This window comes from Erinaceus europaeus, chromosome 6, assembly GCF_950295315.1.
Source record: "Erinaceus europaeus chromosome 6, mEriEur2.1, whole genome shotgun sequence".
Classification (NCBI taxonomy): Eukaryota; Metazoa; Chordata; class Mammalia; order Eulipotyphla; family Erinaceidae; genus Erinaceus; species Erinaceus europaeus.
This window is the reverse complement of record NC_080167.1, coordinates 5920732-5945597: the sequence shown is the minus strand read 5'-3', so window position 1 is coordinate 5945597 and position 24866 is coordinate 5920732. Positions and strand designations below refer to the sequence as shown.

General features: G+C 49.3%; 1 protein-coding gene across 1 annotated transcript; it reads left to right on the top strand.

The window, feature by feature from the left end:
• Positions 1–3811: 3811 nt before the first annotated feature.
• UNC119B (unc-119 lipid binding chaperone B) lies at positions 3812–21253 on the top strand. The gene is made up of 5 exons (XM_007525265.3): positions 3812–4079; positions 8498–8611; positions 12264–12378; positions 12494–12666; positions 17570–21253. Exons 1-5 carry the CDS (start codon positions 3836–3838, stop codon positions 17680–17682), a joined length of 759 nt encoding a protein of 252 aa, XP_007525327.1. The 5' UTR covers positions 3812–3835; the 3' UTR covers positions 17683–21253.
• Positions 21254–24866: the final 3613 nt, after the last annotated feature.

Genomic DNA, 24866 nt, shown 5'->3' with positions numbered 1-24866 from the left:
GCCAGTGATAATTCCAGAGGCAAAAAAGAAATATTTCCATTTTCATTTGTCTAGGGATTCCATGCTGTTTTCCATAAGAAGGCCTATACTCTTTTTTTTTTTAATTTTTATTTATTCCCTTTTGTTGTCCTAGTTTTATTGTTGTTATTATTATTGCTGTTATTGATGTTGTTGGATAAGACAGAAATGGAGCGGGGAGGGGAAGACAGAAAGGGGGAGAGAAAGATACCTTCAGACCTGCTTCATCGCTTGTGAAGTGACTCCCCTGCAGGTGGGGAGCCTGGGGCTCGAACCTGGATCCTTACACCAGTCCTTGTGCTTTTTTTTAACCAGCTGCACCACTGCCCGACTCCCGGAAGGCCTATAATCTTATTAATCCACAGAGCCTTTGATGTAAATAACTAATGAAACTAGGTGATGGAGGCTTATCCTATCTACTTTTTTTTTTTTTTTTTTAAGAGTTTAAGGAGCTGTACTTGAACCACATAAACGAACAAAAAGGTATTATGGAGCGGTAAGGGAGGAAGGGGACACCCACCTAGCCAGCCAGATCAGCCGAATCAACCCTGGCGATCAATGGGGTGACAGATGTCGCAGCCAGATTGCCCTCACATCCCCTATCTACTTTGAAAAAGAAAGTAACCTCTTTAAGACTTTGTGATAGGGGTGGGGGAAACAGCCTAATGATTCTGCAAAAAGACTTTCATGTCTGAGGCATCAAAACGTCCCAAATTTAATCCCCAGCACCACCAGCATAAACCAGAGTTGAGCAGTGCTCTAGTAAAAAAATAAAATAGTAATAGTAATAATAAAGGACTTTGGTACAAGAAATGCATAGGTATTTTTTAAGAACATCTTAAACTGAAAAATGAAAAGTCATCATCATTACCCCTCCATCAAATTCCTACAGGATAATACAAGTGGCAGTCTGGTGTGTGTGTGTATGTATATGTGTGCACACAGGCAAGTGTTCCTTTGCTGGAGCTTACAGCACAGACATTTTAAATTTTGGAAGTACTACATTCAGTAAGAAATATGAATTTTGGACCCGGAGGAAAAGAAAAAAAAAAAACATGAATTTTCACTTACCAATCTTACGCTGACTCTTGGGCGAGAATTTATTTGTGGAAACAGGTGGGATATAAATAGCCAATATGTGTTTAAGAAAAATCCCACAGCCTGGAGAAGTCACTTGAGTCCTAGAGAAATGGCCATCAGTCCTAGCCCGCAAGGCATGCCTGCAGCCACAACCACACCTTGGGGCCAGGGGTCGGGGGTGAGGGGTGGAGGGGAGCAGGAAATAGGACTGAACTCCCCGGTCTGGGCAGAGAAAAGCCTTCTGGTGTACTGCTTACCTTGGCTGCACCCGCTCCGGGCCCCACCTGCCTGGCCTGATTTCAGGCAGACTGCCTGACTGCTCTGGGATTGCCCTGGAATGCAGTCACTGCCAAACCTCTCAGAATAAGGGGAACAAGCAGCCGAAGAAGACGTGCTCAGCACAGGGCAGACTGGTGGTAGGGAGGCCAGCCTTCCCCGCCACTGCACTCTGCCCAGGGGAACACTAGCCCTGGGAAAGCTTGGAGTTCTAGTAATGCAGTATTTTTACTTTATTTCCCGTCCCCCGCCCCATCCCCCCAAAAAAAAACCCAACAATTTCCCTCGCCCCCCTTTTCTTTTTAGAAAGAAGGCAGATTTAAGGTTGCAACCCGATTGTTCTCTTATCTCTCTCTTTTATATATATATACAAAGACAATCTTTTCCTCTTTTTTTTTTTTTCCTGCCTCCAGAGTTATTGCTGGGGCTAGGTGCCTACACTACAAATCCACTGCTCCTGGAGGCTGTTTTTTTCCCTTTTGTTGCCCTTGTTGTTTATTATTGTTGTTGTTATTGTCATTGCTGTCGTTGTTGTTGGATAGGATAGAGAGAAATGGAGAGAGGAGGGAAGACAGAGAGGGAAAGATAAGACACCTGCTTTACCACTTGTGAAGCAACCCCCACACCCCCTCAGGTGTGTGTGGGGGGGCTTGAGCTGGGATCCTTATGCCAGCCTTTGCACTTTGCGCCACCTGCGCTTAAACTGCTGTGCTACCGCCCGACTTCCTACTATCAATTTTTTTACTAATTTATATTTTATTGTGTTATGAAAATAATACTTTTTTGTCCCCCCCCCGAAAATAATACATTTTTTGGCAAAGTAATCTCGGCTCCAAGTTGAAATAAAAATCTGAAGTGCACTGATTATTTAATGTGAAGTATTATATGTATTCTAATCAATACATACTAGCATTCTTATTGTCAGTAATCCAGAAAGCGTAATTATGATAGTTTCAGATGAAATTACAAGGTGTAATTAACACGTATCTCAAGAGTGAAGTGATTCATTTTGATCCAAGTCAACATTAAAAAATTACTATCAATTAAAGGAGTCAGGGCCTATGCCCTCTGGTTGAGGTTAAAAGGAAAAACTTGTCGGGGGTCGGGTGGTAGCGCAGCGGGCTAAGTGCCAGTTAAAGCCAGCAGCATTTAGAGGGGAGCCTGGCCACAACTGCTCCACCAAGCTGGACCTGTCCCCGTGCCCATCCCCTCACAACTGGCAAGAGGAAGTCAGCAAGATCAAGTCTCCGGGCTGGCCTGACACATTTTGCATCAGTCAGGCCCTGGCCTCTAACTGGAGTATGGATCCAGAATTCCAGGGGGATCTATTTCTTTTATAACAGGGCAGCTTTCTCCACCCCTCCTCCAACAAGTGAAATCTTGACTGACAGGCTCCATGTAGCCTCCTCTCCCCAACTGTCAACTCTTCAGCTGTCCCATTACAGTATGCAGTCTGGTTCTTTTTCATCCATACTTAATGGGCTAGTCAAGAGGAAGGAGGCGCATCGTGAACTGTGTACATCAAATCTGGCAGACCCCACCTCTGCCGTCCTGGTCTTATATTCCTATTAGTTAGCCCAATTCTTGCCCAAAGCCTAAGCAGAACAGGGTTTGGGAATGGCAATCTGGGTGTGGGGAGAAAGCACAGTGGTTATGCAAAGAGTCACTCATGCCCCAGACTCTGAGGTTTCATGTTCAATCTCCTGCATTGCAATAAGCCAGAGCCCTAGTGCTCTGTAAAAAAAAAAAAAAAAAAAAGCAATCTGACTAGAAAGCTGCCTTTATAGTACTTTAAAAAAAAAATATGTGTTTATTTTTATTTGATAGGTCAGAGATATTGCAAGGTGAGAAACAGCAGCACTGCTTCATTAGTTAGGGAGCACACACCCCCTCCCCCCCCTCCCCCCGCTGCGGCTAGGGACCGGGGACTTGAACCTGGGTTTTTTTTTATTTTATTTTTTATTTAAGAAAGGATTAATTAACAAAACCATAGGGTAGGAGGGGTACAACTCCACACAATTCCCACCGCCCAATCTCCATATCCCACCCCCTCCCCCGATAGCTTTCCCATTCTCTATCCCTCTGGGAGCATGGACCCAAGAACCTGGGTTCTTAAACATGATAAAGTAATGCATTCCATGCTACAGATTAGAAGACATTTTTTTCAAGATGCCTTGCCCACCATTTGTGGAACAGAAGGTCATCTGGCCCCACAAGAAAGAAAGAAATAGAAAAGATTAAAATAAAAAAATAAAAATCCCGGAAAGACCTTCGGGCCTCAGTTACCCTTGGGGCTCGCTTGGCCGGACCAGAGCCGGGCTCAGGGTCGACCCCGCCCCTCGCGGGCCCCGCCCCGCAAAGCCCCGCCCCTCGCGCACAAGCCCCGCCCCTCGCAAAGCCCCGCCCCCGCTCTCCATAGTTACGGCGCTGTGGAGGCGGCGGCCATCTTGGCGGCGGAGCGATGAACGGGTCGAACCCGAAGGCTGCGGCCGTAGGCTCGGGGGCCGGGCCCGGGGGGCTGGTGTCCAGCAAGGAGGAGAAGAAGAAGGCGGGCGGCGGCGTCCTGAACCGGCTCAAGGCGCGGCGACAGGCGCCGCACCACGCGGCCGACGACGGCCTGGGGGCGGCGGTCACGGAGCAGGAGCTGCTGGCCCTGGACGCCATCCGGCCCGAGCACGTCCTGCGCCTCGGCCGGGTCACCGAGAGTGAGTCCCCTCGGCCGCCTGGGCGGGCGGGCTGAGCCGCTGCCCCGCCGGGGGCCCCCGCCCGCACCCGGACCCGCTGCGGTTCCTTCCCGCCAGTCCGGCCGCGCCAGGCATCACCCAGCCGCGCCGGCGTGGGGGGGGGCTCCCCTGGGCTCCCGGCGAGCGGACCCGCTGCCCCGCAGAGCCCGGAAGCCCTCCGCCCATTGGTCAGCGAGGCGCCCGCTCCCCGCCCCCTTCCGGGCCCGCCTTGACCCCCGACCCCCGACCCCCGACCCCCGACCCCGACCCCGCGGTGTGCAGCTGGGCTCGTGCGCCTCACTCGTCGTCCCGGCGTCCCGTGCACACTTAAAACTGCCCCTCGCGGCGAGGTTGTTTTAATAAAGTCTCAAGTTGCCGAGCCAAGTCGGGAAATGCGAATCCTGCGTTTGTGCCTTGTGTTAATGAGTTCATGACGGCCAGGGTCTCAGACATGCCGCTTTGCCGAGAGTGCAGCCGTTCTGCACCCCCCCCCATTGTTTTTGTTTTAAATATTTTTATTATTTATTATATTTTATAGGAGAGAGAGAAAGAACCAGACGTCACTCAGGTTACATGTGCGGCCCGGGGATTGAACTCAGGACCTCATGCTTGAGAGACCCTCAACGTTTTATCCACTGCGCCAGCTCCCGGACCACATTCTGCAGCTTTTTTTATTATTAATTTTATTTTTGAGAGAGATGCAGAGAGTGAGACACACACACACACAGAGAAACACCAGTGCACCGCTCAGCTCTGGCTTATGGTGGTGCGGGGGATTGAACCTGGGACTTAGGAGCCTCAGGCATGAGAGTCTGTTTGCATAACCATTATGCTATCTACCCCTGCCCCATCTGCAGCTTTTTTAATGAAAGACGGGGAAGAAAGAAAAAGAAAGATGGACCCCCACCCCCACCCCCTGCTCTACATTTCTACCCGTTTTCTCTTTTAAGACTTTTTTTCCCTTGGTTTTATTTACTTATTGGACAGAGACAGAAATTGGGGGGGGGGGGAGTTAGACACCTGCAGCCCTGCTTCACCACTTGTGAAGCTTCCCCCACCCCCACCGGCAGGTGGGACCGGGGCCTTGTGCACTTTGTAGCCTGTGCGCCCAACCAGCATCGCCACCGCCCAGCCCCTCCCCATTCTCTCTCTCTTTTTAAAAATATTTTATTTATTTATTCCCTTTTGTTGCCCTTGTTTTTTTTTTATTGTTGTAGTTATTATTGTTATTGATGTCATTGTTATTGGGCAGGACAGAGAGAAATGGAGAGAGGAGGGGGAGAGAAAGACAGACACCCGCCGACCTGCTTCACCGCCTGTGAAGCGACCCCCCTGCAGGTGGGGAGCCGGGGGCTTGAACCTTAGGCCGGTCCTTGGGCTTTGTGCCACGTGCGCTTAACCCGCTGCGTTACCGCCTGGCTCCCTTAATTTTTTTTTTCTTTCTTTATTTATTGGATAGCGATAGCCAGAAGTCAAGAGGAACGGGGAGACAGAGAGACACCTGCAGCATTGCTTCACCACTCGCAAAGCTTTCCCTCTGCAGGTGGGGACCGGGGGCTGGAGCCTGGGTCCTTGAGCGCTGCAGTGTGTGCTCTCAATCAGCTGCGCCACCGCCCAGCCCCCCCTTCTCTTTCCTCTGCCAAGTCTAAGGACTCCCTTTCTCCTTCTCCCCCCTCCCCCCAGTTTGCATCACCCTCCTCCAGCCCTCTCCCCTCCACACTTACGGATGGGGGCTGCCTTGCTGTGTGATCGGCTTTAGTGGTCAGCTCAGGTGTACCCCAGCTCGGGCTTGCTGGAGACACCTTATCATGATTGCAGATAAGAGTTTTGGGGGAGGGGCCAGGTGGTGACACACCTGGTTGGGCGCACATGTTACAGTGTGCAAGGACCTGGGTTTGAGCCCCTGGTCCCCACCAGCAGAGGGAAAGCTTCATGAGCAGTCAAGTGTGGCTGCAGGTGTCTCTCTATCACCCCTTCCCTCTCAATTTCTAACTGTGTCTATCTAATAAATAAATAAAGATAATATTAAAAAAAAGTTTTTTGGGGGTGTACCTCGGGCCAGCTTGTTTCCCATCACCTAAAATAGTTTGGGTTTGATTCTGGATTCTTTGGTGGCTTCATCCTCCATCTTTTTGAGTTGGGACTGTCCTTTGGATGCCTGAAGTTATTTATTTTGGAGAAGACAGAGACATTTAGAAGAAAGAGGGAACTATAGAAGGAGAGACACCTGCAGCCCTGCTTCACAGCTTGTGAAGCTTCCCCCCTCCAAGTAGGAACCAGGGGCTTGAACCCTGGTCCTTGGGCATTATAACATCTGCACTTGGGAGTGGGGCGGTAGCACAGTGGGCACATGACTCGAAGCGCAAGGACCTGCCTAAGGATCCTGGTTCGAGCCCCCGGGTCCCCACCTGCAGGGGAGTCGCTTCACAGGCGGTGAAGCAGGTCTGCAGGTGTCTGTCTTTCTCTCCCCCTCTCTGTCTTCCCCTCCTCTCTCCATTTCTCTCTGTCCTATCCAACAACAATAACATCAATAACAACTACAACAACAATAAAAAACAAGGGCAACAACAGGGAAAATAAATAATGTCTGCACTTGACCAGCTGCGCCACCACTCCCTCCCCCCATTGTATCTTTAGAAGATACTGCTAATCAGGGTCACTGACACCTTGTGAAAAGGTTGTTTCAGGGACTTTGGACCTTCAGGCATGAAAATCTGCCTAACCGCCATGCTGTCTCCCCCACTGGCTAGCTTCTGTCCTGGCCCACTTTTCATTCGGGACTCTTAAAAGTGCAGACATGCCCAGCTCCTGACCTGACCGACCTGTCTTCTTATGGTAGCCAGGGTGAGTCAGGCGACGCTCAGCGGGCCTTGGGTCCTGTCGAGGAACTTGGGCTTGGTGCTGGCCCTCTGTAGCTCACCGGAGAAAGCCGCTGTGCAGAGCTCAGTAACCTCCAAGTCTTACTACTCTTCTTAGAGTCTGTTCCGTTAAGGAAGCTTTTTTATTGAGTTATCCTACAAGCGCAGAATGAATCTGGAGCATCTCAAGTTGGTCACTTCACTGGAGAAATGGCTTGTAAAGCCTGACATGGTGAACACCAGCAGGTGGGATGAAGGCTGCATGCCGGACTGTCTTGGAGGCAGTGCAGTGAGGAGTCAGTCAGTGTTAGACATCAGTGACATTTATTTTCTTCCTTTTTTTTTTTTTTTTTTTTTTAACCAGAGCACTGTTCAGCTCTAGCTTATGGTGGTGCGGGGGATTGAACCTGGGCCTTCAGAGCCTCAGCCGTGAGAGTTTCTTTGCATAACTATCTACACCGCCACTCCGCCGAGTGACATTGTCTAAGATCAGGACAATTTTGATGAGCAGCTCAGGTTGACCTAGGCTCTGCTTCACTTTGGCCTAACCCTGTCCTGCTGCCTGTGTAGGGAAGGCCTGCCCTGCGTTTGTACAGCCCACAAGCTCAGAATGGCTTCTGCCTTTCTCAATTGCTAGAGAATAAAAAGAATATTTTGCGAACATGGGTATATAAAATTCATAGTTTCGTTGAAATACAATCTGCTCATTCACTTGAATGCTGTCAGCAGCTACTTTTACAACAGTGACAGAGCTGAGTAGTAGTGTCAGAGGATGTGTGTGGCCAAGCGTAAATCATCTGGCCCTCTGCAGAAAGAGTTTGCTGATCTCTGCTTCATGAAGTTTATGGTTGGCAAGCACTACATTAGCCATTAAACCAGCGTAAGTGTTGTATTTTATCTTACCAGAGTACTGCTCAGCTCTGTTTTTTAAAGATTTAAAAAAAATACTTATTTATTTCCTTTTGTTGCCCTTGCTTTTTTAGTGTTGTAGTTATTTTTGATGTCGTCGTTGTTGGATAGGACAGAGAAATGGAGAGAGGAGGGGAAGACGGGGAGAGAAAGACAGACACCTGCAGACCTGCTTCACCGCCTGTGAAGCGATTTCCCTGCAGGTGGGGAGCGGGGGGGGGGGGAGTGGGGGGGGACTCGAACTGGGATCCTTACACCAGTCCTTGAACTTTGCTTCACCTGTGCTTAACCTGCTGTGCTACCACCCGGCTCCCGAGAGTCTGTTTTTAAATGGGTTTCTAATACAAATTCCGATCAGGAAAGGTTTTAGGCCACTTTTGAGAGGTTCCTAAAGTCCTCGTTCTAACAGATCTATCTGTACCTATATCTGTATACTTAGTCTTCAATTCAAATCACGTTCTTTTTTTTTTTTTTTTTTTTTTGCCCCTTGATGCAGTGTTTGTAATACAGTAGGGAAACTTGGGGTGTGCTTTCAGTGACTGTAAAAAAAGGAAAGCCTGGCTTTGCAGTGAAGCCTGAGGAATAGATGGCAGTTTGGGGAATTAACAACACTTTTCTCTTCTTCATTTTTAGATTACTTGTGCAAACCTGAAGACAACATCTACAGTATTGATTTTACCCGATTTAAAATTCGAGATTTGGAGACTGGGACTGTGCTTTTTGAGATTGCCAAACCTTGTGTTTCAGGTAGGATTCTGCATTGTAGCAGTCCTTTGGAGCCAACAACTTGGCCTGGCTGGATGGTTCTCTCTCTCTCTCTTTTCTTTTCTTGTGATACGGGAGGTAGGGAGAGTGATAACATATGGCACTTTGTGGTGTGCCACTGCCTGGCTTCTGGAATCCTTTTTTTTTTTTTCCCTAAAAATTTACTTGGGGGATCAGGGGTAGGCAGAGATCAGAGCACTGCTCTGCCCCAGTGTGTGGCCCTTCAAACCTGGGACTTCAGGCATGCAAGAAATGTGCCCTCCCTGCTGAACCATCTCTCCCAGTTGCTGGTTTGGATTTGATCTCTACCATCTTCTAGATGAACCAAAGCCCAGACCTTTGAACTCATTTACTTAGGATTCTTTAAATTAAAAAGACCTTTCCTGAGTTAGTGATGCAGTTCAGGGTGACTCACCACTGGCTAGGCAACAGCTCAGTCTCTGAGGCTGTCGCTGGGAATTTAGCACCCCCTGGAGTTAGATGTGAGAACACCAGTATCGACAACCCTTCCGAGGATTAGCTGCAGCATCACTCTGGCATGTGCGGTGCTGGGGACTGAACTCAAGACCTCAGGACTCAGGGTCCAACACTCTATTCACTGTGCTCCTCCAGGACTGCCTCAACAGTCTTTAGACTCATACTGACCAAGTACAAGGACCAGTACATTGCTAACCCAGTGCTGATCCAACAGTGGGGGAAACACACTCCCCACAGAATGGTCTACTCATCATCACACCAGGTGGACCGACCTCAGAACTGAAGTCAACTCCAGATCCCCCTTACCATTTGTTCTAGTGATTTCAAATCCCTGAAAAGTTTTGGTCAGGTTTTCTTTGGATTACATCATTAATGTAAGTCTCTAACTGATGTCTCAGACTTTGCTCTTAAGATATGTACTCCTGCTCAGCACTGCTCTGTCATAGGCTCTGCTTGGGATCAAACCCCGGACTGCACATACACAGTGCACATCTTCTACCCGCCGAGCAACTCTCCTGTTCTCATAAAGGACTTCTGGGCCCAGGTGGCGGCGCACGTGTTGCAAGCACAGAATCCGGGTGTGAACCCTCAGTCCCCACCTGCAGAAGGAAAGCTTTGCAAGTAGTGAAACAGTGTTGCAGGTGTATTTCTGTCTCTCTTCCCCTCTACTTCTCCTTTTCCTCTCAATTTCTTACTGCTTCTATCTAATCAATAAAAATAAGAATTAAAAAATAAAAAGGGCGTCTGTCTCGTCCCCATCCATTCCTGTACTAGAGGCCATACCCCTAGTGTATACCAGATGGCTGCTTCTAGGAGGAACTGACTCCTTGTTACTATTCAAGTTCTCTTCAGAATTTTCATCTTCTGAAATTCGGTGATGGACCAGAGAGCACTGGCCTTGTCCACCTGCCTCACTTTTCCCCAGGTGGTGAGAGTGCTGGACCTGAGTGGTGTGCGAAGTACAGTCCCCCAAGACTGTAGGCCATTGTCTTCCATTTAATCACAAACTTCTTCCTAGGGATTTAACTTTGCTGCCAACCAGAATTTTTTTTTTTGAATATTTATTTATTAATGAGAGAGAACACCAGAGCATCACTCTGACACATGTGATGCCAGGGATCAAACTCAGAAACGCAGGACATCATACCTGAGAGGCCAAGGCTATATCCACTGTGCCACTTCTTAGGCAGCCAGATATTTTCACAATCTCTGTTTTGCTTTCCTTCAATTTTTCTTTTTTCTTTTTTTTTATTATCCTTATCTATTGGATGGAGACAGCCAGAAATCGAGAGGGAGGGTTGGATGGAGAGGAAGAGAGAGCCTGCAGCCCTGCTTCACCGCTCGTGAAGCTTTCCCCCTGCAGATGGGGACTGGGGACTTGAACCTGGGTCCTTGGATTTTTTTTTTTTTTTCCTCCAGGGTCATTGCTGGGCTCGGTGCCTGTACCATGAATCCACCACTCTTGGAGGCCATTTTTTCCCCCCTTTGTTGCCCTTGTTGTTGTAACCTCATTGTGGTTATTATTATTGCCATTGTTGATGTCATTTGTTGTTGGATAGGACAGAGAGAAATGGAGAGAGGAGGGGAAGACAGAGAGGGGGAGAGAAAGACAGACACCTGCAGACCTCCTCCACCACCTGTGAAGCAACTCCCCTGCAGGTGGGGAGCTGGGGGCTCGAACTGGGATCCTTACGCTGGTCCCTGTGCTTTGCACCACATGCGCTTAACCCACTGCGCCACCGCCCGACCCCAAGAATTTTTTTTTTAAGATTTTATTTATGAGAAAGATAGGAGGAGAGAGAAAGAACCAGACATCACTCTGGTACATGTGCTGCTGGGGATCAAACTTGGGACCTCATGCTTGAGAGTCCAAAGCTTTATCAGTGCGCCACCTCCCGGACCATTTTTTTAAAAAAAAAAAAAAAAAAAAGAAAAGATTTTATTTATATATAAGAACCAGACATCACTGTGGCACGTGTGCTGCCAGGGATCTAAATCAGGACCTCACTCTTGAGAGTCCAAAGCTGTATCGCAGCGGCCACCTCCCAGACCACCCTGGAGAACTGTTAACATGTGCGCTCAACCAGGTGCGCCACCACCCGGCCCCTTTTTCAATGTTACTTATTATTTTTATTTATTGGATAGAGACAGCTAGAAATGGGGGGGGGGGAAGAATAGTGAGGGAGAGAGAGAGAGAGACACCTGTAGCCCTGCTTCACTACTCAATGAAACTTTCCCCCTCCAGGTGGGGCCTGGGAGTGTGAGCCTGGCTGGCTGTGCATTGAAGCATGTACACTCAACCTGGTGTGCCAGCCTCCCACACGGCCTCAATATTTTCACAGTCTTTGAAAGCCTGTAGCCTTGTTAGTAGCCAGTACTCAGCAGCAGACCCAGCCTATTTGACACAGACACATCAGGGACCCAGTTCTCTAACTTATATCTCAGACCTTGCTCTTAGGATATGTTCCAAGCTCTCAGGTTCTGTGGAAAGGAAATAGTGGGGCTGGGCAGTGGTGCAACTGATTGAGCGGACACTTTACCATATGCAGGGACCGGGGTTCAAGTTCCTGTCTTCACCCGTAGGAAGGAAGCTTCACAAGTGGTGAAGCAGGGCTGCAGGTATCTCTTTTTCCTCTCCTTTATCTCCCCTTCCCCACTTAATTTCTCTCGGTCCCAATAAAAATTAAAAGATGTTAAAGAAAAGAAATAGTTTGGTATTTAAGAACAGGCAGTGGTTATGCAAAAAGGCTTTCAAGCCTGAGGTACCAAAAGTTCCCAGGTTCACCACCACAAGCCAGAGCTGAGCTGTGTTCTAGTAAAACAAACAAGCTTCAAGTCAGGCCTGGATCCAAATCTTCTACTCACTCATTTTATTGTTTTGGGATCTGTGAACATGTTACCTAAGCCTCTCTGTAATGTGTGCCTTTAACCAGGCCCGCCACCGCCTGGCTTCTTAAGCCTCTCTGAGCTTGAACTTTCTGATCTGTAGCATGGAGATAATAGTAACACCTACAGGTGCAGGGCCCAGCCAGTGGACTGCCTGTTGGGGTGCTCCAGTTAGGTATGCTGTTATGTATGTTGGTACATCCAGTTAGGTATGTTGGCCCTGGCGGTGTGGAGGTGGTGGCCACACAGTAAGTACTCTCTGCTCTTGCAGACCAAGAGGAGGAGGAGGAGGAAGAGGAAGGTGAGGATGTGGATATGAGCGCAGGACGTTTTGTTCGCTACCAGTTCACGCCAGCATTCCTCCGCCTCCGCACAGTGGGGGCTACGTGAGTACCAGTATTTGCTGAGGGGACGCCGCAGAGAAGAGTGTTCCTGGTGGGGCGTCAGGTTAGCTGTAGAGGGGGAGAGGCAAAGTGGGGCTCACAGAGATGTCTTTCACAGGGTGGAGTTCACAGTGGGAGACAGACCTGTGTCAAACTTCCGGATGATCGAACGGCACTATTTCCGGGAACGCTTGCTGAAGAACTTTGACTTTGATTTTGGCTTCTGCATCCCCAGCAGTAGGAACACTTGTGAACATATCTACGAGTTTCCCCAGCTTTCTGAGGATGTCAGTACGTATTCCTGGATTTTCTTTTTATTTTATTTTATTTATTTTTTCCCTTTTGTTGCCCTTGTTGTCTTATTGTTGTAGTTATTATTGTTGTTGTTGTTGTTGGATAGGACAGAGAGAAATGGAGAGAGGAGGGGAAGACAGAGAGGAGGAGAGAAAGACAGACACCTGCAGACCTGCTTCACCGCCTGTGAAGCGACTCCCCTGCAGGTGGGGATATTCCTGGATTTTCGCAGGCCTCCAGATTCCTAGGGCTGGAAGAGTAAACCTTGGAATGCACTGGATTTCCGCCCTCCTTTGGCTGAGGAGGGAACTAGTGGCATGATGCTTATCCAGTCATGTGACCTAAGGCCTCTCATTTCTTGTGCCCATGTGACAGTTCAAACTCCAGTTCTGCTGGTAGGGGACCATTGAAGGTTTAGTAAAATGGGCCATCCTTTTGAGGTGCCTTCTGTGGGAGAGGGAGTGACTGAGGGAGGTAAGAAGAGGCCTGAGGCAAACCCTGGCACTTCTCACTCCCAGCCTCAGTTAAGCATGGTTCCCCACTGGGTTGCAGTCATGGCTCCTGCTCCACTCTTAGACCTTCACGTTTTCCGTCACCAAAGCTAGATGTGAGATTGCGAGCTAAACAGAACCAGAGGTCCGAGGACCTCCCCGTTCTCTTTCCCTGCAAGCAGGTTGGCTAGGCAGCCCAGGGAGAGCTGAGGTGAAGGACGCATTACACCCAAGTTTGGCTCCCAGCATCACCAAGTGCCAGAGCGGTGCTCTGGTTCTCACTTTCTCTCTTCTCTCATAAAGAAATCTAAAGGAGGGGTGGGGACTTGGGTACATAAACTGTTAAGACTAGACTGCAGGAAACAGCAAGGGCTTACAGGTTGTGGGGCAGGAGTAACATGGTGAGAGCCCTGTCTTGGGAAGCATGGTCCGTGGTCCTGTAGTTTTGCAGAGGGCGACCTGGGGAAGGCACTGAGGAAGGACTGACAGGCTAAGAGACGGACTCACAGAAGGAACAGGCTTTGCCAGTGTTGGGGGTTTTGACCTAGCCATCTCGGATCAGTTGCCAACTAGTAGAAATTGCCCCAGGACAGTGAGGGTCAGAGCAGAACCTGTAAACGGTGGGGCTGGATTGCCGAGAAGGAAATACATACACTGACTGGTTTCCTCAGAATCCCTCAAAATTGTCATGTTCTGGAAACCAGGAACTTTCTCATGTGGCCTTACTGTGCCCAGGGGCAGTGAGGATTGCTGAGATGAGGCAGGGTGTTTGAGCGCATCCAAATCTGGGTTTGAACCCTGCTGCAGTACATAGATAATTGCAGGAAAAGGTTATGCCTAGAATTTCACATTTTTACCCAAGGCAATATAGCTTTCCTTCTTGAAACCAATAAGCTAAAAGAAAATGAAAGTCAGATGGTCCGGGAGGTGGTGCAGTGGATAAAGCATTGGACTCTCAAACACGAGGTCTCGAGTTCAGTCCCTGGCAGCACATGAATTAGAGTGATGCCTGGTTCTGGTTCTTCCTCTCTTTCCTCCTATCTTTCTCATTAATAAGGAAATAAAGTCTTTAAAAAAGAAAGAACTGGGAGTCGGGCGGTAGCACAGTGGGATAAGCGCACGTGGCTTGAAGCACAAGGACAGGCATAAGGATCCCGGTTCCAGCCCCTGGCTCCCCACCTGTAGGGGAGTCACTTCATAGGAGGAGAAGCAGGTCTGCAGGTGTCTGTCTTTCTCTCCCCCTCTGTCTTCCCTCCTCTCTCCATTTTCTCTCTGTCTTATCCAAGGACAACAGCAACAACAAGAAACACAACAATGATAAAACAACAAGGGCAACAAAAGGGGAAATATTGGTCTCCAGAAGCAGTGGATTCATGGTGCAGGCAATAACCCTGGAGGCAAAAAAATAAATAAAAAGAACTAGGGTGGGGTATAGCATAATGGTTATGCGAAGAGACTTACATGTCTGAGGCTCTCAAGTCCCAGGTTCAATCCCCTACACTGCCATAAGCCAGAGCTGAGCAGTGCTCTGGTTAAATAATAATAATAATAATAATAATACTAAAAAGAAAGAACTTTGCTTTAAAAAAAGAAAATGGGGAGTTGGGCGGTAGCACAGCGGGTTAAGTGCAGGTGGCGTGAAGCACAAGGACCAGCATAAGGATCCTGGTTTGAGCCCCTGGCTCCTCACCTGCAGAGGAGTCACTTCACAGGCAGTGAAGCAGGTCTGCAGGTGTCTGTCTTTCTCTCCCCCTCTGTCTTCCCCTCCTCTCTCCATTTCTCTCTGTCCTACCCAACAACAGTGACATCAGTAACAATAACTACAACAATAAAACAACAAGGGCAACAAAAGGGAATAAATAAATATAAAAATATTAAAAAGAAAATGAAAGTATTCTGGTTATAAATGGATGATTTTGGTTTGAACAGGTTAAAAAATTTTTTTTTTTGTCTCCAGGGTTATTGCTGCGGCTTGGTGCCTGCACTATGAATCCACTGCTCCTGGAAGCTATTTTTTCCCTTTTATTGCCCTTGTTTATTGTTGTTGTTGTTATTGCTGTTATTGTTGGACAGGACAGAGAGAAATAGAGAGAGGAGAGGAAGACAGAGAGGGGAAGAGAAAGATAGACACCTGCAGACCTGCTTCACCACTTTGTGAATGAAGCAACCCTCCTGCAGGTGGGGAGCCAGGAGCTTGAACCAGGATCCTTGAGCCGGTCCTTGCGCTTTGCGCCATGTGGGCTTAACCCATAGCGCTAACGCCCGGCCCCCAGGTTAAAATCATTTGAAGTACTCAGGCTCACCTTGAGAGGACTGTAGGAGCAGTGTCGTTTCCTCTTGGTGATGCAGTGCAGCCTGTAACCACTTAACCCACAGCTGATCAGGAGTAATCTCTCGACTGCATTGACTCTTGTCTGGGTAGAGATCTGGACAGTTGTCTGAGCAAAGAGAAGATTTCAGTGTGGATCCTGAGACAGTCCTGTTGCTGAGTCGCTGGCTGATTAAAATCATGAGGGTGGGCAGGGGTGTCTGTGGGAAGTTGCACAGTGAAGCACAGCTTCCTGAACTTGGACCAGAATGTCCAGCTAGGGAACATGCCAGAACACTCAAGTCAGTGTGTGTGGTGCACGTGATAAAGGGCAAAGCCAAGTTGTCCAGGGTCTGAGAGTTGAGGCTGGAGATCACCAGGGAGGGCCACGTCAGAACTGACTGAAGTAAGCCCGCAAGTGGCGGGTGTGGTGCGCCCAGCGTTGTCTTCACAGTCATGAGGTGCTGGGTTCTCCTCCTGGCATCACGTCCATCAGTGACGCTCTGCTTCTCTTGTTCCCTCTCTTTTTTGTTACTAAGTAAATCCTTTTAGAAAAGTGTTCGCTGCAGTGGGAATTACAGACACATTTATTCGCTGCAGTGGGAATTACAGACACATTTAGGGAGCTTTGCGGTCCTAGTGCTCCCTAATTCACAGGGTCTGTCTTCCTTTCTGGCCTCATTATTCTGGCAAAGTATACCCCCAATTTCTTTCCTCCTCCTCCTCTTTTTCCCCTTTATTACCAGAGCACTGTTCAGCTCTGGCTTATCATGGTGCAGGGGATTGAACCTGGGACTTTAGAGCCTCAGGTATGATATAATCTTTGTATAAGCATAACCATTATGCTGTCTACCCCTGCCCTCACAAAGTATGCACACAATTTCTAGAAGGGCTGGAATTTTTTTTTTTTTTTAAATAGTAACTACAACAATAAAACAAGGGCAACAAAAGGGGAATAAATAAATAAATACAAAAAAAATTAAAGATGACCTCTGGTGTGCACTGACCCCCAAGGGTTCTTTTTTCTTACTACAGATTAAGTAAGATTCAGCAACTCAGAAGCTCATAGTACCCAGTATTTAAAAGAGAATTCTTTGAAGGGCTGGAATTTTAGAAGACATCTAAGCTTATTTCCACCTAGTCCAAGGGATACACTCAGACAAAAGCTTTTTTTTTTTTTTAATTTATTTCTTTATTGGGGAATTAATGTTTTACATTCAACAGTAAATACAATAGTTTGTACATGCATAACATTCCCCAGTTTCCCATTTAACAATACAACCCCCACTATGTCATTATCATCCTTCATGGACCTGTATTCTCCCCACCCACCCACCCAACCCTAGAGTCTTTTACTTTGGTGCAATACGCCAATTCCATTTCAGGTTCTACTTGTGTTTTCTTTTCTGATCTTGTTTTTCAACTTCTGCCTGAGAGTGAGATCATCCCATATTCATCCTTCTGTTTCTGACTTATTTCATTCAACATGATTTTTTCAAGGTCCATCCAAGATCGGCTGAAAACGGTGAAGTCACCATTTTTTACAGCTGAGTAGTATTCCATTGTGTATATAGACCACAACTTGCTCAGCCAGCCACTCATCTGTTGTTGGACACCTGGGTTGCTTCCAGGTTTTGGCTATTACAAATTGTGCTGCCGAGAACATATGTGTACACAGATCTTTTTGGATGGATGTGTTGGGTTCCTTAGGATCTATCCCCAGGAGAGGAATTGCAGGGTCATAGGGTAGGTCCATTTCTAGCCTTCTGAGAGTTCTCCAGACTGTTCTCCACAGAGGTTGGACCAATTTGCATTCCCACCAGCAGTGCAGGAGGGTTCCTTTGACCCCACACCCTCTCCAGCATTTGCTGCTGTTCCCTTTTCTGATGTATGACATTCTCACAGGAGTGAAGTGATATCTCATTGTTGTCTTGATTTGCATTTCTCTGACAATCAGAGACTTGGAGCATTTTTTCATGTGTTTCTCGGCCTTTTGGATCTCTTCTGTGGTGAATTTTCTGTCCAAGTCCTCCCCCCATTTTTGGATGGGGTTCTTTGTTGTCTTGTTGAAAAGCTTTTCTTTTTCCCATTTCCCTTACAGTTCGTCTGATGATCGAGAATCCGTATGAGACCCGTTCTGACAGCTTCTACTTTGTTGACGACAAGCTGGTGATGCACAACAAGGCTGACTACGCCTATAACGGAGGCCAGTGACTGCAGAGGGGCAGATGGGTGGACTTCGCTGTGGCCCAACGTCCTGGCACACAGGTGGCTGAAGCTGCTGCCTGCCACACATGTATGGAAGCTGGTCCCGGGAAGCCAAGGCTGGCGGCGTTTCCTGTGCTCCAAGAGAGATGCCAAGCAGTGCTGTGTCTTCTACCCCAGTATTTCTTTCTCCCCTATCTCCCTACCCCTGAGGTTACAGAGGTATGATTAGGTTAGGGCTTCTGGAATGAAGATTTTTTTAAAAGGAAATTGATTTTCACATAGTTGAGCCGCCTACCGCTTGTCCCGCCAAGCTCGTTCTCCGGGCAGCGCAGGCTGGCTGAGAAGGCTGTGGCCGGCCCGCCTGCAGCTTCTCTGCAGGCTCCTAGGTGCTGAGGGAAGCTCAACTGTGGGCCTCTCCCAGGCGGGCAGCTCCCACTCTCACTCTGGTGTTGCCATCAGCCGATCTGGCCTCAGCCTGTGCAGCCCTCTAGACCAACTTGAAAGGAGCTGGGGCCTTTGTGTAGGCATACTAGGAGGCCGTCTGCCGGGTGGAGCCGCTAGGGAAGGAAAGGCAGGCGAGGCGAGAGGCCCCTTTATGGAGCCTTCCGGGCTCCTCAGCCGGCCCTCCCGAGGGTGCACCGAGGTTTCTGCGTGGTGGTCGGTGCCTTCCTGCTCCGTCTTGGAGGAAGGATGAGCTTGTTCTGCTCCTGGCCCCCGACTCCTAAAGCAGGACGTGCTGGTTTTGCTCTTGGGTGGTAATAGCTCCCGGGCCAGAGCAGGCTTTACTGAATTTGGTCTGGGGGAGGTTTCTGCTACGTGATGTGGCTAGACTTTGATGGCATTGATCTGGTGGGGGGGGGGCAGGGGCAGGCGAGGAGACTGAGAAGTCAAGAGCTCTGTTAAAGGAGGGACTTGATCTCTACACAGAACGGGCCGGAGGACTTACTTCCGATGGGGATTTGCCTCTGAAATTCTTTGTAGATTTCTCCCTTATGAGAATTTGCCTATCTGCCTTTCTGCTGAAGGAGTTTTTGAAACCATCTCCTGACAGGCCAGGCCTAAGTGATCCATGCTCTTTCCCGAGCCTTCAAACTGGTAAGAACTCTTGTTTGTTGGGCGTGACCTGTCAAGAGGTGAGTTCTCAGAAAAGCTTCCTTGTACATCCTGTGGGCTTCTAACCCTGGGCCTGAAGTGAGCAGACCCACGCTGCCTCAGCTCCCCACACTTGTCTGGCTGGGTGGCTGGGTGGGTGCCTGTGCTCGGCACAAAGTCTACAGCTGCCAGACAGTTATGACGTGGCCCGAAATCAGCACTGACAGAAGGGGAGCCATAGGAGGCCCCGGACCCCGGTAAATAGCCATTGTGAGGCAGGACAGAACTGACCCGAAGGCTGTCTGTCAAGCGCCTTGCGACAGTGGCTGGGGGGCCGGGCTGAGAAAGGCCGGCACTTGGCTGCCCAAACCCCCGTGCATTCTCTACCAGGTGTTGCTCCCTGTTTGGGATTCTGGAGTGTAAGTTGTCTTGAACCTTGGCCCAGTGCTTTGTGCCAGGCCAGAGCCTGGTCTGTGTCAGGTGCTGGCAGCTTTTTCCCTGAGGAAGCTGTCGGTACCCCCGGGTGCTGGCACTGGATCCAGCCACTGAGGGAGGAAAGGCAGCGTGTTCCCGCAGAGCGGTTGGCTTAGCAGATGAGGCCGACCTCAGAACTGGAATCCACTACAAATCCCCGTGCCTTAAGTCCAGCTCTGTCTCGTCGTGTGCTGCTGGGGAGAGTCGCCCTCCTTCCCTTCCCATCTGTGGACAGACACTGGCACTGCTCCTTGCCTGCAGGTCCCCTAGTGTGTGTGTGTGTGTGTGTGTGTTTCCCGAGCCTCAGAATACCCTTTCCCTCTATAAACAGAAGCCCAGTGGAGGAGCCTTTTTGGTATTTGAATTACTATCCTGGATGTGGTGTCTGGAGCCACCCAGAGTGCTGCTCAGTGGAGAGTGTCTTAAAAATGTGCCTCTGGTGGGCGTCTTGTAAAATGGTGGCCAACCTCTTATCTGCAGTGTTAACTTTTGCTAGGAAGAGGCCTACAAGGGCAGAGGAATCAGGAACTCTGACTTCAACAACCCTCTTTCAGTACTCCCAAAGTGGTGTGCCTCTCAAGCTCGCTTGCTTCAGGTCTCTCTGGAGGCCGTTTTGAAGCCAAGCGCTCAATTGGTGCCCAGAGGACAGGGATTTCAGGCCAACTTAGAAGTCTACAAGTCCTCTGTGCTGTACTTGGGACTCTGGATTCTTGTTTCTAGCTACTCAGAAACTCTGAAGAAGCACCACTATGGGGGTATAGCAAGGATGAGTTTGAAATGCAAACTCTTTTTTTTTTAACCTGAATTAGGGAGAGAAAGGAAGTCTTTTTCTGAAAGTAGCTGAACCGTCAGGCTTGAGTTGAGGCCCCACCATTAAGGGAACTGGCCTGTCCATAGCTGTAACCTTGTGGGTGATACATTGGGAGGAAGAGCGCCACCTCCGAGGGGAGGCCATGCCCTCTGTTTAGAGCTGGCACCTGAGAGTAGCTCACATTCCAGCAGACTGGCAGGCCTGCCTGGTGCCACTGGGGGCCTGCTGCCTGTGCCCCTTCCTTCCCTGTCTTGCTCCTGTCTCTCTGCCTTGGAATCTCGTGGGAGAGAGGCTCTCTTTTCCTGTGAAGACTTTGGGCTGAGATGCCCTTCTAGGTTTTCCAAAGAAGACCCTGGTTAGAGAGCACACTGAAGAAATAGCAACGGAAGTAGTTGTGGGCTAAGGAAGGCTGTCCTCTCCTGTGTGTTAGCTCCAAGCTGCCTTATAGAGAAAGCTGTTTCCAGGGCATGCAGTACTTCCTCAAGACACCCACAGTCTTGAGCGCCTCTTATTCCCAAACACAGGCTCATTCAGGGACTTTGGGGCTGACCACAGACTGGCACTTCCTGAAGTGGTGGTGACTAGTGAACCTTCAGCTTCCTTTTTCAGTAGAAGTAGAACTCATTTCTGGAATGGATTTCACAGGCTGTTTAAATGTACAACCTAGATCTCTTGCATTAGTGTGTCCTGCCACCCCTAGTAGGCTCCCAGGGTACTATTTTTCCTCAGTAAAGTCACTTTCTTCCGGTGGCCATTGTTACCATGATGTCAGGTTTGGGGGATGGGGACAGGCTGTCCTACAGATCACAGCCCAGACTCCCTGCCAGTGCACGGAGACACGTGTCCGGGTATGAGAGCCCAATCATGTCGTCGTCGTCATGTTCCTCACATTCCACGTCACAGGACATCTAAGCCATGAGAAGGATCTAATGGGGGTAGATTTACCCCTCACTTTAGAACGATCACTTAAAGTTATTCAAGTTGTGAGAGTATATTTTTTTCCCTGTAAATCTATTTTTCACAAAATATAAAAAATATCAGTGACCAGATCTGTTCTCCTTTCTCCTTTTTCCTCTTCACCTAAAGATCCTCATTCCAGTTTGTATTGTCTTTGTGTACAAAGTAAACTGGGTGAATTATTTGTATAAAATGTTATTTTGCCACAAGAGACTGGAATAAAAAAATTTTTTTTTCACAGTACCTGTCTTCCTGGTTTGCTTTGATGGTGGAGGCAGGCATGGGGTGGGTATAATTCTGAGTTGAATTTTTTTATCTTTATTTATTGGCTAGAGATAGACAGAAATTGAGAGGAAATGGGGAGAGAGGGAAAGAGCCACAGAGACACCTGTGGGTCTTCACCACTTGTGAAGCTTTCCCCCTGCAGGTGGGGACTAGGGGCTTGAACCCAGGTCCTTGTGCAGTATAAATTTTTTTTACATAATTTCATTACTGGATAGAGACAGCGAAATTGAGAGACAGAGACACCTGCAGCCCTGCTTTCACCACTTGTGAAGCTTTCCTCTGCAGATGGGAACCGGGGGCTTGAACCTGGGCCCTTGAGCACTGTAACATGTGCGCTCAGCCAGGTGCACCACTGCCTGGGCCCTCATTCTGAGTTTTTTTACGTGGCCTTTTTTTTTTTTTTATTTTATTTAATTTTTTTTTTTTTTTTTTGAGAGAGAGAGAGAGAGAGAAACACCAGAGCACTGCTCAGCTCTGGTTTATGGTGGTGTGGGGGATTGAACCTGGGATTTAGCAGCCTCAGGCATGAGAGTCTGTTTGCATAACTATTAAGCTATCTCCCCTGCTCCAGTGTGGCCTTTCTATAAATAGTAATGCGTTTAGCTGGTTTTTAGAGACATTGGGGACAGTAGTGCCTTTTGGTTTTAATATTTTTGCTTCATTTTACTAGGTAACTCTGAGGGGTTTTTGTTTGTTTTTTTATTTGCCCCTCTTTTTTTTTTTGGAGACAGAGAAATTGAGAGGAAAGAGGGAGGTAGAGAGAAACACTGTTGCAATGTTTCATAGCTAGTGAATTTCCCCCCTCTTTAGGTGGGGACTAGGGCCTTGAACCCAGGTTCTTGACTGTAATATGTGTACTCTACCAGGTGTGTCACTGCCTGGCCCTGCAGGGGGGCTTTGAGAATTAAAATTTTATATACATATTTGGAAGTTAAGTCTGTTGGCATATTTTACCTATAGTATATTTCACCTCACTGTAAAACTGTAAGTACAGTTTTTACAAAAATGGCATGCAACTCTTGGAATCGAAAGGTGGCTCAGTAGTAGAGCATATACTTTGCATGTGTGAGCCCCTGGGTTCAGTCCCTGGCACTTTCTCTCCACCTCCCCCCCACCCCACACACACACACAACAAAAACAGCCATTGTCTGATTTCTGTCTCTAGTTTAAAACGTGCATGGCTTTAATATAAAGTTTACATTGTGCTTAAGGTCCCAAACTGCAGTTTTAAAGAAAGTGGTGGGATGGAGGAGATAGCATAATGGTTATGCTCCAGCATCTATCCCTAGCACCACCATAAGCCAGAGTTGAGCAGTGCTCTGGTAAAAGAAAAAAAACAAAAAAATTTTTTTTGGTATAGATGATCTGTGACAGCTGAAGCAATTACTGTGCTGTGCTCACAAACATCACCCATTTATTTCCGTCTCTGTTCTGCTTTTTTCCCTCTTCTCTTCCACCCAGAACTAGTGTCCAGATGGGGTGATGGGAAAGATGGGGAAGATGTCTGAGCATCTGCCAGTGACAGTGATTCATTGGCTTTCAAGTACTGTGATTTAGAGGATTTTTTTTTAAATGTATTTTTTTTTTCTCCAGGGTTATCACTGGGGCTCAGTACTGGCACTACGAATCCACTGCTCCTGGAGGTCCTTTTTCCATTTTTCATTGGATGGGACAGAGAGAAATTGAGAGAAGAGGGGGAGATAGGGAAAGAGAAAGAGACACTTGCTTCACTGCTTGTGAAGCAGTCCCCTTGTAGTTGGGGAGCTCTGGGGGCTTGAACCTGGATCCTTACGCAGCTCTTTGCACTTCATACTATGTGCGATTAAGCGGGTGTGCTACTGCCAGGCCCCAAGTACATTTCTTTTTAAAATGGAAGGTAGCATTACTTTGCTGTCTCTTTTGATTGGTCTTCAAGAAGTAGAGCAAGGCCCTATAGGAAGACAGGATTTTTCGTGAGTCCTCACTGGCTGAGTCATGGGTAGAGAAAGGCAGCGTGAGGGATATGTGGATACTTGGGATGGGGGGGGGGGGTGGCGCAAAGTGCAAGGACCGGCCTAAGGATCCCGTTTCGAGCCCCTGGCTCCCCACCTGCAGGGGAGTCGCTTCACAGGCGGTGAAGCAGGTCTGCTTCTTTCTCTCCCCCTCTCTGTCTTCCCCTCCTCTCTCCATTTCTCTGTCCTATCCAATAACGACAACAGTAACAACAACAATAAAACAAGGGCAACAAAAGGGAATAAATAAATAAATATATATTTTTAAAAGTGAAATCGCCAGTGGCTTCTTGGGCAGCGATCAGAGGACTCCAAACACCAGATGCATGGTGCTGGGGGCCGTGCCCTGCTCTAGAGAGAGACGTGGGACTACGACCCTAGAGGGAATGCAGTTTGCCTCCCAGGCAACCCCAGGCACTGGGCAAGAACAGAGTAAGGGGGCCACCGAGATGATTTCAGGTGCTAAGTGCGGCGAACAGATAAAGACAGGAGGAAGGGTTGTGGGGCAGAGAAAGAAAGCTGGCCTCCTGTGAGTTGAGTCCTGATCCCAACCTAGAAAACCCGCGATTGCAAAGGCCTGGAGGCAGACGTCAGCTGGGGACATCTGAGAAAAAGCAGTCTTGTGTGTCGGGAGACGAGACAGCGGTCGGGGCAGGTACGCTTTCCTGGCCCAGGGTTAGCGTTTAGGGGAGATAGGCCGCGGTCCCGGGGCCCAAAGAGCTCGGAGCTCAGACTTGGTGCCCTGCAACCTCACCCCGGCAAGGGACGGCGGGAGGCGGGGCGCGAGGGGCCGCAGTGGCCCCGCCCGAGACGTGGCCCCGCCCTCTCCGCATGAATGGCGCTTCCAAGGCCACGCCCCCCTCCGCGTGAATGGTGCTTCCACGCCACGCCCCCCTCCGCGTGAATGGTGCTTCCACGGCCCAGGCCCCGCCCCCACGCGTCAACCCGCGCCCGCCTCAGCTCAGGCCCCGCCCCCGACATAGGAAACGCGCCTCCTCCGCCCGGGCTCCCGCTCGCCCCTCCGTCCGGAACCCGCGCCAGCGGTCGAGGTCGCGATCTCAGGAGAAGTCGCGGGCTGTCCTGCCCTCCATGGCCGTCGCGCTGCTCGCCCGGGCCCGTGCCCCGCTCCGCAGAGGTGAGAGCGCGCAGACTCCGCGTGGCCAGCCGGCGGGGCCCGGATCCTGCGCGCCTAGGACGCGGCGCCCACTGCGGGGCGCGGCTTTTGCCCCAATTGGGTGGCTGCCGCTCGCGCCTGCGCGCGACCGCCCCGCACCCGTGACCTTGACCCCGAGTCGCTGCCCCCGGGCTCTGCCCTGACAGTCTCCCCGCGCCGCTGTGACGGCGAAGGCGGGGGCGGGGGGGGGGGCAGCGCGCTTGTTACAGCGCGAGGATGCGGGTTCGAGCCCCCCGGCCCCCAGCTACAGGGCTGAGGCAGGGACTACAGGTGTCTCTTTCCCTACCTCCCGCTTCCCTCTCGATTTCTGACGGTCTCAGATAATAACAACAACAATAAAACAAAGGCAACAAAAGGGAATGAATAAATAACATAGTTAAGAAAAGAAAAAAATTGCGGGGGGGTA

Excerpts from the sequence above, each read along its gene's own strand:
- UNC119B (XM_007525265.3), top strand. The coding sequence starts at position 3,836 with ATGAACGGGTCGAACCCGAAGGCTGCGGCCGTAGGCTCGGGGGCCGGG. Across the intron at positions 4,080-8,497 it reads CCTCGGCCGGGTCACCGAGA|ATTACTTGTGCAAACCTGAA; the intron begins GTGAGTCCCCTC and ends CTTCATTTTTAG. Across the intron at positions 12,667-17,569 it reads CCAGCTTTCTGAGGATGTCA|TTCGTCTGATGATCGAGAAT; the intron begins GTACGTATTCCT and ends TTTCCCTTACAG.